The sequence below is a fragment of the Anopheles gambiae genome, chromosome 2 (assembly GCF_943734735.2).
Source record: "Anopheles gambiae chromosome 2, idAnoGambNW_F1_1, whole genome shotgun sequence".
In the NCBI taxonomy this organism is placed as follows: Eukaryota; Metazoa; Arthropoda; class Insecta; order Diptera; family Culicidae; genus Anopheles; species Anopheles gambiae.
In genome coordinates this window covers 74,537,102-74,549,878 of record NC_064601.1, presented here as the reverse complement: position 1 = coordinate 74,549,878, position 12,777 = coordinate 74,537,102, and the positions used below count along the sequence as shown (strand labels likewise).

General features: G+C 36.3%; 3 protein-coding genes and 1 pseudogene across 7 annotated transcripts; 3 read left to right on the top strand and 1 right to left on the bottom strand.

Moving 5' to 3' along the window:
- Window positions 1-1,208: 1,208 nt before the first annotated feature.
- On the bottom strand, window positions 1,209-2,580 carry LOC1275723 (large ribosomal subunit protein eL15). Of its 4 annotated transcripts, none has more exons than XM_315009.5 (3): window positions 2,455-2,580; window positions 1,854-2,187; window positions 1,209-1,613 (listed from the first exon to the last, which is right to left on the bottom strand). In XM_315009.5, exons 2-3 carry the CDS (start codon window positions 2,160-2,162, stop codon window positions 1,308-1,310), a joined length of 615 nt encoding a protein of 204 aa, XP_315009.3. In that variant the 5' UTR covers window positions 2,163-2,187; window positions 2,455-2,580; the 3' UTR covers window positions 1,209-1,307. The 4 variants fall into 4 exon arrangements, with proteins under 4 accessions (XP_315009.3, XP_061497491.1, XP_061497490.1 ...); XM_061641507.1 differs by having other exon boundaries at window positions 1,854-2,312; window positions 2,455-2,545; XM_061641506.1 differs by having other exon boundaries at window positions 2,313-2,501.
- A 2,056-nt stretch (window positions 2,581-4,636) lies between these two features.
- Window positions 4,637-6,069, top strand: LOC133391021 (microfibril-associated glycoprotein 4-like). Its single transcript, XM_061640697.1, has 2 exons — window positions 4,637-5,727; window positions 5,821-6,069. The coding sequence occupies exons 1-2, from the start codon at window positions 4,760-4,762 to the stop codon at window positions 5,948-5,950; spliced, it is 1,098 nt and encodes a 365-aa protein (XP_061496681.1). The 5' UTR covers window positions 4,637-4,759; the 3' UTR covers window positions 5,951-6,069.
- Window positions 6,070-6,598: 529 nt separating this feature from the next.
- On the top strand, window positions 6,599-7,963 carry LOC1275722 (ficolin-2). Of its 2 annotated transcripts, none has more exons than XM_315007.4 (2): window positions 6,599-7,646; window positions 7,718-7,963. In XM_315007.4, exons 1-2 carry the CDS (start codon window positions 6,865-6,867, stop codon window positions 7,851-7,853), a joined length of 918 nt encoding a protein of 305 aa, XP_315007.4. In that variant the 5' UTR covers window positions 6,599-6,864; the 3' UTR covers window positions 7,854-7,963. The 2 variants fall into 2 exon arrangements, with proteins under 2 accessions (XP_315007.4, XP_061496682.1); XM_061640698.1 differs by having other exon boundaries at window positions 6,819-7,646; window positions 7,694-7,963.
- Window positions 7,964-8,616: 653 nt separating this feature from the next.
- Window positions 8,617-10,257, top strand: LOC4576361 (microfibril-associated glycoprotein 4; annotated as a pseudogene).
- The last annotated feature ends 2,520 nt before the right edge of the window (window positions 10,258-12,777 follow it).

Below are 12,777 nucleotides of genomic sequence, written 5' to 3'. Positions count from 1 at the left end.
GGACCGACCGAGACGAATACTTCTAAAGCTATTCCCCTTAACAGCATCCTACTAACTGAGCATGTGCCGAGATGACACGGTCTCGTGACAGTTTCCAAATGCATCGCGTTCATTTCACTGATCGCCAAAAAGCAACCGATTAGGTGGAGAATGAGTTACTCCAAATGAATGGGTTCATTTGAACAATAGACATTCTTGGCTATAAAAATGCAATGCTTTCAACGATCTGGAATTCAAAGAATGAACAATTTTTTTCTTTAAACATATCACATTACATTTCATGAAAACAATTTCTATTTTTACTTTTTGTTATTAAAGTGAATATGCTGCAGGAAAAAGAACTATAATCAAGTCTTTTCGACAGAATGGACATTAGAAGCATTTGCTATTACAAAAAAGGTGGAAATATTGAATAGGTAGATATTCAGTGAAGTTCAGTGAATTTTTCATCAGAAAGATCTGGTGTGACAGCAATAAAAAATCTCACTCGTTAAGATTTCTTACATATCCTACACAATGCTTTAAATAAAATTAAATGGAATGGTGAAATAAAAAGGGTATTTAAATGCATATTTTACTAATGTGTGAAAATGAATTATCCTCGTTTTTTTAATAGCTTCCATTTTCATCCAAATAATTTTATGACGCTGTTCTTTAGATTTTTTTATGTTACCGATATCTGTGCAATTGTTACATCCCACGGTAAGCAACAAGTAGGAGTAGGAGGACACAAGGACATTTTTTTTAAATTGGTGAACATATAATTTACGTGCTTTGTATAATTATGCTTACCTTTAATTTGTAAGAAACAACTATCAACATTTAGTTAAAGAAATGAGCTGTTTAGCTGGATACAACAGAATTACATGACTTTCTAATTACAATGGAACCTTTTATAACGAGTTTATTGCAACAAGAAAGTGTCTGGAAAGGATTAGAGTTCTATATTAAACAATGCTTAGTATCAAATTTTTGCCTGAGCGATAAATTAAAGAAATGCTCACGTATCAATTGTAAGCTTAACAACACATCGGCAGAGCAAATATGTACCAGGAACACAAACGATATTGTTTGTTATGCGAGATTTTATCCATTAAGGGAGGGATTTGTTGATTATATAGACTAGCACCTTATGAGAAAAACGTTATGAAAAAAGGAACCATGCACTTTCTTTCGCAAAGTTCAAGAGTACTTCGAAACTTATTACATTTAGATGTTTTCATCAGATGTTTATTACGTTGTGGATAGAAATTACAACTTGCGTTTCAAAAATCCACCATGCCTGCCACACTAAAGTGCGACACATCTTAACGGTAACGTCGCAGGTGCAGACGGTTACGACGACGCCAGCAGGCGCGACGGGATCCACCAATGGTCTGGGAGTAGCGGTAGCCCTTGCCCAAACCACGCGAACTCTTTCCAGCGGAAGTGAGACCACGAAGTTCACGATGCTTGTGCACGGCGTTACAGATCCAGTTAACGTTCGGGTCACGACGGATAGCGTTATGGGCGGGATCGACCATGATGACCTCAAAGTACTTATGGGCAGCGTCCTGAGCAACCCAGTACGAGTTCAGCACGCGCAGACCTCCCAGCCGGCGACCGACACGTTCCTGTCGATGAGATGAATGAATGAGAAAATCTACTATGAGAGTGCGAACCAACATATCACACGTGCACAATTGTGAGGTTAGGTCGTGTAAATGTTCAGACATCCAAGGAAGAGTACGGATCATATGATTCTTGATCATCTCGTGAAATCGGAATTTTATCATCATTAAAACGATTTACCGTAGTTTCATACAGCTAAATACACAACACAAAACACCGGTATGGGGGCACTGGCCACTTACCTCAGCGACGGACTGCAGGCAGCGGTACGGCTTGAGCTGGTTGACACCATGGCTCTTGGGCTTGCCGTACGTGCAACCCTTGGGGACCGGGCGTTTACGGCCGCCACGACGGACACGAATACGGAAGATGGAGAAGCCCTGCTTGGCCTTGTATCCGAGACGGCGTGCCTTGTCCGGGCGCGAGGGACGCGGTGCACGGTGGAATCTGGTCATTTGGCGGTACTGCCAAACGCGGATACGCAGCAGGTAGCGCATCACATCGCTCTGCTTTTTGCGGTACAGCTCCTGGACGTATCGATATGCCCCCATGTTTCAACTCGTGTGAGGATAGACCCTAGCAACGAAATCAAACAAGTTTTGATCAGAAGTCACATCATCGGTCTATCCTACCGCAGCCCTCGGGCGGCAGACGGTAGCGGGGCATAGCCGGGAGTTGTGTGAAGAATTAAAAATACAAACCTACAAGAAACAAGTAAAAATATAGATTAGAACACATATCAACAACTGCCTATTCAACAAGTTTGCTGAAGTAGAGTAATTTTTCACCCCTCATCTGAATAAACAGAGAAAATTGTTGCAGCCTAAAATTTTCTAAACTTACCTCGTGGACAATTTGCTGAAAAAGAACTCTGCAGAGATGACAGCCAGCCAGTGACAGGAAGCCGCGTGCTTCGCGAAAGTACCCGTAAAACATGGCGAGCGTTTTTGACGTTCGAATATTGCTGCACCTCGCTCATTTTTTCTACACTTCCTTTTCTCGTTCGACGTCTCATGCGACAAAAAGTAGCTCAATTTTGTAAACAGAGCTACTTGTCTCGCGCGACATTCCTGCTTCGTCCGAAACAATCTAATTATCCAGTTTTTTTTTATGAGCCAGACTTATTACAAACTCAAATAAATAAATTTGAACACATTTTTATTTTTTTTGGTTTTTAAACAAAATACATGTAGGTTGACTAGGTCAAATTGAGCAACTATGATCTACACACAGGGAAATTTTGAGCTACTTATTGTCGCGCGAGAGATTTTAGCTCTATGTCTATTTGAACGGTCAAACAGAACATTCATAGGTGGTTAGACGATTCTGTTGGCTATAAATATGTAATCAACATTAGTTCAATATGAGAATGTTAATCATGAGACGGATAAATATTTATACAAAAAATCACTTTCTGCAACCTAGACTGCCATAATGTTAGAACTGAAGGAAATTTTAAAGTTCTCTCTACCAGCAGCAGCGCCATCTGTAAAATTCGATTTGATTGGACAGGTAGAATGTACAGGCGGTCCCCAAGATACACGGTTATTGGGGACCGAAAACGGCCGCAAAATACCGCGTATCTCGAATTTCCGCGTAAGTCGAATCTCGCGATTTCCAGCCAAAATATCGCTAATTTTCGTGCAATTTTGCAAGTAGGGGGTGGTTTTAGCCACCAAATTAATTATTTGATATGTATCTAATGAACTGAACAGTTTTAAACCTTTTTAAATGGTATTTTACATTCGATCAATACGGAAATTACTTGATATTTCACAATGGATGTGTCAAATCAGTACAATTTGCTCAAATAACTGTCAAATTTTGAAAACCGCGTATCTCCGAATCCGCGTATAAGAGGTACCGTGTATCTCGGGGACCGCCTGTACAGCGATTGCTGAAATAAATCATGATAATTATTATTATTATTATTATTATTATTATTATTATTATTATTATTATTATTATTATTATTATTATTATTGTTATTATTATTATTATTATTATTATTATAATTATTATTATTCTTATTATTATTATTATTATTATTATTATTATTATTATTATTATTATTATTATTATTATTATTATTATTATTATTATTATTATTGTTATTATTATTATTATTATTATTATTATTATTATTATTATTATTATTATTATTATTATTATTATTATTATGATTATTATTATTATTATTATTATTATTATTATTATTATTATTATTATTATTATTGTTATTATTATTATTATTATTATTATTGTTATTATTATTATTATTATTATTTTTATTATTATTATTATTATTATTATTATTATTATTATTATTATTATTATTATTATTATTATTATTATTATTATTATTATTATTATTATTATTATTATTATTATTATTATTATTATTATTATTATTATTATTATTATTATTTTTATTATTATTATTATTATTATTATTATTATTATTATTATTATTATTATTATTATTATTATTATTATAATTATTATTATTATTATTATTATTATTATAATTATTATTATTATTATTATTATTATTATTATTATTATTATTATTATTATTATTATTATTATTATTATTATTATCTTTGTTTGATGTAGCTGGAAGCGAAGCAAAGATTTTTATTAACATGTCTTTTTTGTGTTCATTTTTCTTCAGTTGGCACGTTTCTTCACACAAAAAAAAATTCGAAATTTTTCTCTGCAAGCCATGAGATATTTGTGAAATTTTCAAAAACTGGTTTTCCTATACAAACGAATGCTTTTTGATGAAAATCCAACTATCGTCAGCCAACTATCAAGTGTTCAACTAAAAAGCATGCCAACTAAAAAGCGTTCAACTATTGAACTATGAATTATGAATTCTATGTGAAATTAAAAAAAAATCTACGTTTGAATGCTTCTTTTTATGTGATATCCTGTTCCCAACATGCGTTGAGCAATTTAGCTCCCCTTTACCCTATGTTCTCAAGGTCAATTATTCAACGCATTTCTTTTTTCTTTTGCAACAAATACCCTAGCAAAACGGTCAGGCCGTTCCTTCTGAAGATTAAAAAAACGATCTCAGAAGATCCAGCGTCCGTTGGGCTTGTATAACCAGTTCCATACGTCAGCTTGAGCAAGAAACATCGACATGTTCCGAAAGACGCATTTGTTAACTTGGATTCTGTTATACAACGTTTTTAAAGTGCAAAGTGAAGCAACAGGCACACCATCGAGTGTATCTTTAAACGGGTTTGGTTTTGAATTGGTTATGGCAAAACTGCAAATATTAGAACATCATCTCGTTGAAAGTAACCTTCAAACAGAGGAGAAGATAACCATTATGAATTCCAGAATTGATAATCTGGTAACGGCGGTCGAGAATTTAGCCTGGATTGCGCAGCAAACTGGAGAAACTGTACACCAGTTAGGATTGAGCGCAAGACATATTGCACACAACCTAACCGTAATCCAACGTGATCTCACAAATGTTGTAGCCGAACAAAAACTATTGGTGACGAATAATCAGCTCAGGCAGTACCAGCTCTTTCAGAGTAGTTGCAATGCATCAAATGGAACAATAAACTTCGAGGATCATAGAAATGTTTACAAGTCGTGCAATAAGGTGCCTTTTACTGCTTCCGGTGTGTATAACATTCGTCCGGAGAAACCTTTCAAACAGCCGATAACTGTATTGTGTGATCAAGAGTACGAATCAGGCGGTTGGATTGTGATACAGCATCGTTTTGACGGATCGACAAACTTCTATCGTAACTGGGACGAGTACAAGAATGGGTTCGGAAATCTGGACGGAGAGTTTTGGCTGGGTTTGGATCGTATTTATCAGTTGACTGTATCGCAGCCACATGAGTTGGTTGTACTGCTGGAGGATTTCGACGGCAACAAAACGTTTGCCAGATACGATCAGTTTGAGATTAGCAACGAAAGCGGGAAGTATGCTCTCACCAACATAGGCGAGTATTCCGGAACGGCTGGAGATTCTTTACAAAATGCTAAAGGAATGAAATTCTCCACTTATGATTCCGATAACGATGTGTGGAACGACAATTGTGCAGTATCATATACGGGAGCCTGGTGGTATGGAGCTTGCCACAAAAGGTAACGTGTGGAAGAGGGGAAGCACTTTAATCCAGTTTGTTGTTGTTGGTCGACTAGTAACTAGCAATTTTTCACTATTTTATTTTATTTCAGTAACCTCAATGGGAAATATTTACGTGGAGAAACGAAAGAATATGCTACTAGCATGGGATGGTTTACATTCCGAGGACATCATTATGCTTTAAAATCTTCAAAAATGATGATACGACCTAATGTGAAGTAGTGATCAAACGGTGTGAGCTATTGTGTTTGAAAAAGGGGAGAATTTGTTGTACGCGACATGCTGTCTAGGTCAAAATGAATACATATATGATGAACTTAAATAAAAATTTACAAAACATACATTATTTTTTTGTTATTTATAACACACGTGTTGTTTCCAATTTTGAACATATTGTAGTTAATTTATGGAAAAATAAAAGTGGTTTATTTTGATCAAATATATTATTTAGTTGTAATTTTGATTTAAAAAAGGCTTTTATGGCCGAAATATATAAATATTTTTGAGAGAGAGAGAGAGAGAGACTAAATAAGAAGAGAGCTTAAAGAACAGTGTCGTAAAAGGGTCAATAATTCCAGTTTTGAGATACATTCCTCCGCAGTAATATTGTTTGTATTTCTAAAGTTAAATAAAAAAACAACTCAACTATTATCTGATCTGATTTTTAATCCGATTGAAATGAGCTTAAGCAACTTCCTTTGATATGTACAAAAAAAATCCATTGCCTTATTCAGGTCCCTAGCCGAAAAAAGTATAAAACCTTTACATGAATAAAACAAAAGCCAAAATATTCATCTTCAAAAAATCCCCGCAAATAGCTCTAGACTTGCATCCGCCAATAATAGAGGGTACCAATCTTAGACATTAATTGTGTTTTCAAGAAGAGATCAGATTGATTATCACTCCACCAATGTTCTGTTGCAATTTCCAGTGTTTAAAAAGGGGGTTTTGAGTTTGCTGGAAGCTAACATGGAAAAGGCAAATACACATTCAGATAAGATTGCAAGGTCTTATCACTGTTGCGGTCTTTTCGTAAAATTCATTGAGAAACGATGACACGGGTTGAAGCAAAACTACATAAATAAAACGTTTGCTTGGGTTCAAATCAGTACTGTTTTATTCTGACGAGTGGAATCATGTTTAAAACGTGTTTAGGGATTGTTTTGCTGATTTCTTGTGACGGATTGCTTGCACAAAATGTAAGCAATTCGTTTAATTGGGGAGTAGAGCATTGTGGCTATGCATTAGGCTTGGTGATGAATAAGCTGAATTTATTAGACCACCACATCATCGAGAAAGAGGTTCAAATGGAGAGTAAGCTAAACGATTTGAGCTCTAAGATTGATAGTTTAATGCAGCAAAAGTGCAATACAACAACCCTTCCGGTGTTCAACAAGACCAAAGACGATGTTTACAGCTCCTGTAAGGAGACACCCACTACTGGAGTTTACATGATACAGCCTGAAAAGCCATTTAAGGAGCCAATTACTGTGCTGTGCGATCAAGAGTACGAATCAGGTGGCTGGATTGTGATACAGCATCGGTTTGACGGATCGACAAACTTCTATCGGAACTGGAAGGAGTACAAGAATGGGTTCGGAAATCTGGACGGAGAGTTTTGGCTGGGTTTGGATCGTATTTATCAGTTGACTGTGTCGCAGCCATATGAGTTGGTTGTACTGCTGGAGGATTTCGATGGCAACAAAACGTTCGCCAGATACGATCAGTTTGAGATAGCTGACGAGAACCAGATGTACATGCTTAGTAAAATAGAAGGCTTCTCAGGACCTGCGGGTGATTCCTTAGGGAATGTGAAAGGGATGAAGTTTTCCACTCTAGATTCCGACAATGATACATGGAAGGATAGCTGTGCAGTGACCTACACAGGAGCCTGGTGGTATAGCGCTTGCCACGCTAGGTAATGCATGGAGAAAGTGTAAAAACAGCATATAATTAATGTGTCAGTGCAATAATATATTTTCGTTACAGCAATCTGAATGGGCAGTACTTGCGAGGCGAAACTACAGAATATGCAACAGGGATGGTATGGAAAACGTTCCGGGGATACTATCACTCACTAAAAATGGCAAAAATGATGATAAGGCCCAAATGGCTGCGAGCTTGAGTGGGTATAGCTACACAAATGTGAACAATGATAAATAGAATGCTAATAAAACTTACACGCATGGAATAATATTCACGAATTTGGATAATATATAGAATATTTTAAAAGCATCTTTCAAACGACTCGAAGAAACTGACCTTTTGTAGTTTAAGGTTCTAAATTTTCTCCTAATATTGTTTGTGGTTTACTCTTATGGCTCGATTGCATGATTTGTGTTCATCAATATATTAATCACAATCAGTTCAATTCAAATCAATTCTTTAATCTGTATGTCTGCCTTAAAGGTTACGCATATTTTTATTATTAACTATACTATTCAATTCTGAATGAATCTATCTTATTATCTAACCGAGAACAATCTAAGTAACGTTATCACCATGAGGACGAGAAATTTAGAGATGATTTTTAACGGAAACGGAAAACGGAAATATATATATTATTTTAGAATCTGATCACAATACTTTTGTCAAAATAGTGACAAATAGATGTAAACTATTGTTTTGTTCTTTTAGCATAAAGCAGCTGAGCATCGTGTTATACACATATCGTTAAACTTTTATATATGAAAAAATATTATTAAAAAATGGACAAAAATAAATCATCGACGGTAAAACTTTTGTCTTAAATGAGAAATCCAGTTAGGTGCAGAGTTAAGAACGATATTGTGAATCCCCTCCATGGCGCAAGACTATGAATAAAAACAAAAGAAGCTAAATGATAAGCACCGGAGTCTGCTTACGTCGTATGGTTTGCGGGGCAGTAAGTGCAAATGATGTACGCTAATTATTTTATTTAAAAACTCCTTATTTATATGCTTGTGATTTCATATGATAATACTTAATTCATGGTGCTTGAAGATTATTCAAATTGAACATTGAGATCTTAATTCACATTTATTGCTCTCGAGCAGAAAAAAAAATATCAACGGTTGAATAGTTTGTTTTCAAGGTCATCGAAAGTATATGTTTTATTTGATAGGAGCACTCTTCAAACATAAAACTAGTTAACATTTGGCCACGAGCGTCATTTGTATGGTGTGATCAGTGTTATCAACATGTGCAAGTTAAATTTGCTGGTTCATTTTGCTCTGTTTTGCACAACGGTCGGTGTGCAATGTAACTCAAGTGCCGAAACATCGAGTGATGTAAAAGGAGGTTTTGCGTTTGAAATGATCATGACAAACTAATACAGCTAGAAGATCATATTAAACTGAAGGACGATGCATTGGAAAAAAGTTATAAAGAGTTAAGTTGCAGGATTGAAAATTATGTACAAAACAAGGAGAAAGAAAACGAAATAAACGAAAATGTTTATAAATCTTGCAATGCTGCACCATTTGCTTCTTCTGGTGTATATAAAATACAACCTGAAAAGCCATTTAAAGAGCCAATTACTGTGCTGTGCGATCAAGAGTACGAATCAGGCGGCTGGATTGTGATACAGCATCGTTTTGACGGATCGACAAACTTCTATCGGAACTGGAAGGAGTACAAGAATGGGTTCGGAAATCTGGATGGAGAGTTTTGGCTGGGTTTGGATCGTATTTATCAGTTGACTGTGTCGCAACCACATGAGTTGGTTGTACTGCTGGAGGATTTCGACGGCAATAAAACGTTCGCCAGATACGATCACTTCGAAATAGGTGATGAAGACCAAAAGTATTCGGTCATGAAAATAGAAAAATACTCAGGAACGGCTGGAGATGCTTTCAGCGGCACTAAAAGTGTAAAGTTTTCTACATTTGATGCGGATAATGATACCTGGGACAATCATTGTGCAGTGAAGTTTACCGGAGCCTGGTGGTATAGCAATTGTCATTCAAGGTACATAAGTTTTTGCTGCAGTGGAGCCCTCGTAACTAAAAAGTATTGACTAAACTCTATTTTCAGCAATCTTAATGGAAAATATCTGAAAGGCGAAACGAAGGAATATGCTACAGGAATGGTGTGGTCATCGTTTCGTGGACATTATTATGCACTAAAAACTGCGAAAATGATGATAAGGCCAAAAATGTAATCGGCATTCCACGCGACACAAAACTTAAAGGGTTTTCTAAGTCACTTTCAAATGTAAACATTTATATTCGCCGCGTGCAAGATGTTAATCCACATCAATCTGATATGTCATTTGCATCACAATAATATTATCCACATGATTTTCTACACCCTGAAGCTCAACTGAAGTGTTGAAAATCATGTGTTGAAATTGAAATTTCATTTTGAACAAATAAACTATTTGACAGCTGTTGATAAACATCTTGGATGTGATGAATAATTATGTGCACATTCGAAAGTGTCTTGGGAAACCCTGTAATAATAAGCTAAACAAATAATAATTGGACAGTGATTTCATTGAATTACAAAGCAAATTACTTGAACAAGAACTAAATTATTTAACATTTGAATTCAACTGTACATTGTAACAAAAACTGATGACACTAAACCGATACAGGCGTTTCCAAGTGTTGAAAATCATGCTGAAGAAATTAAAACCTATTATGATGAAACTGAAATATCAGAGTGATGAGGAGTAATCTTGCAGGCGGTGGAAAACGAGTGTCTTGGAAACCCCTGTAACCGTGCAACCAGACATCCCGAGAAATAACGTCGCGCCGTGAAGCCAAATTCGATGACATTGGAAGATATTCGATGGCAGGTGCATAGAAAAACCATCAGTTTCACGGCGAATATTTTCAGTGAAGCATATGTTTTAAATTCAGAAGTACACACCTAAGACTGTAAAGATTTAGTTTAGGGTGCAGTCTGTTCCCGAGATACGCGGTTTTTGCGTTCCCGAGGAATTCGCATGAATCGAATTTCGCGTCTTTCAACTAAAATACATTTGGTAGCTCGGTATTTTCGATTGAGTTAGGTATTTTTATACTCTTTATCATTTTTATATTTGATACAATTCGTGAAGAAAACTACGATATAATTTTTTATTCATTTTGAGCGAATTCTTTTTTTTAAGAAAAAATGTAACTTATACTGCATTGGACTGGGCAAATTGTACTGATCATTCTTGAAGAAATTGTACGATGATATTCGATCTATGAAATCTAGAAAACCACGTGTCGCTGACTCTGTGTCGGGAACCGCATAACTCGGGAACAGACTGTATTCGATTGAGGCCGCGTGGTCAAATCTAGACCTTTAGCCAACCCCGTACCACACATTTTTGTGCGAAGTAGTAGCTCAGTTCATCATCAATTAGTAGTTCAACAATTCGTAAAAGTGTTTCACCAATCAACGTCAACACATACAGTGAGTATTCAATATTATCAGCGCTTAGCCATTGTAACCGGTGTGCAAACGGTATAAGTAAATAATTAGTCCTAACCATCATATCAGGCGCAAAGGTACATAGCGAGTTTGTTGGTTGGTACAGGTAAAGCGATATATGTTAGAAAAAGGTGTCTACATCGATGGGAAGCTGCAGCCAAGGGTCAACGTTGAGCATAATCGTTGAGCGGACCGAGTCACAATCACGTGTTTTATAGTGGGAGAGTATTTTGATAAATTCCTAGTTTTAATTATAAACTATTTGATTTATATAAATGAGGCCCTTCACGATTCTAGTCTCGATCGAAACCTCGAACGTAAATATCCATAGAGAGAGAAGATCAAATCGATATAAGCCGAAGCGATGGCGACTTCATGCTGTGTAATTCGTGTGGACTATACTAAAGTCCTCAAACAACCGACGCATCTAGAAACAACTACATTTGTGGTGCAAAAGCTAGGATGGCAGTTAAATGAAATTGTGAGAATTCATTTTAGAAGTTCCCAACCAATTGCATTTGTGAAGTTGAAGAGTGGCTATGAGAATTGTAGAAGAAAACGACAAAAAAACATTCGATAGAATGTAACGGGAAGCAGTTTCCGATAGTGATTCGGTTGGATGACAATTCTGTGTCGATCAAACTACATGATCTCTCGGTGGAGGTCACTGCCAACGAGATAATAAAATACTCATCTCTGTATGGAGAAGTTAGAGCGGTACGTGAAGGACAATGGTGAACCCAATGTCTATTGGCTGGGATACCAGACGGGTATCGGTATGTGACAATAGTGCTCGCTAAACCTGTACAATCATACGTCACAATTAGCGGAGAGCAAACTTTGGCCTCTTATCGAGGAAAAAAACAAACATGCAAATACTGCGAGAGAGCAGTGCACTTTGGGATGACATGTACCCAAAGCCAAGACATGTTCAAAAATCGTCGGTGCAAAATCGCATCACCAGCTTTGCGGAAGCTGTGACAAATACAGTGCCAATAAATACCGTGCCAGTAAATAAAGTGACAGAAGAGACCTATGGAATGAATTATCTTCGGTAAAAACAAACAGTGCAAGATCATCTGTAGAGACCAGTGACACGATTAGAGAAGCAATCGAACGTAGACGACACTCAAATGAGAGAATCGGATCCTCTACGAAGAGAACAAGTAGCGTAGTGGGAGAGCAAGAGGTGGTCAGTATAATATAGTGCAATCAAAGAAAAAAAAAACATTCAAAGTCCAGCGCGAGTAAGAAGTGAGGGCCCAAAAAACGATCACGGTGGGATAAATTGAACATTACAAATAATGATAAAAATACTCCAGAAAGCCCAGTAAGATCTAGATCGCGAACGAGAGAGGATAAAAAAGACACAATTTGAAATGGCGAATCCTCAAGGTACGACGAATTGCGAAATATCGTTACGGATCGGTACGATAAACGTCGCAAACATTTCAAGTCCGACAAAAATAAATGCACTGATAGTATGCATGCAAGAGTGTAACAATGCATTATGAAATATAGAAAATGTTAGTGATTACGATATAATAACAAATATAGACGAGAGGCAGAGAGGTACAGCAATAGCTGCACGTAATGAGATAAAAAGCACATACATTGAAAAAAGTGATGACGGTAGACTGATA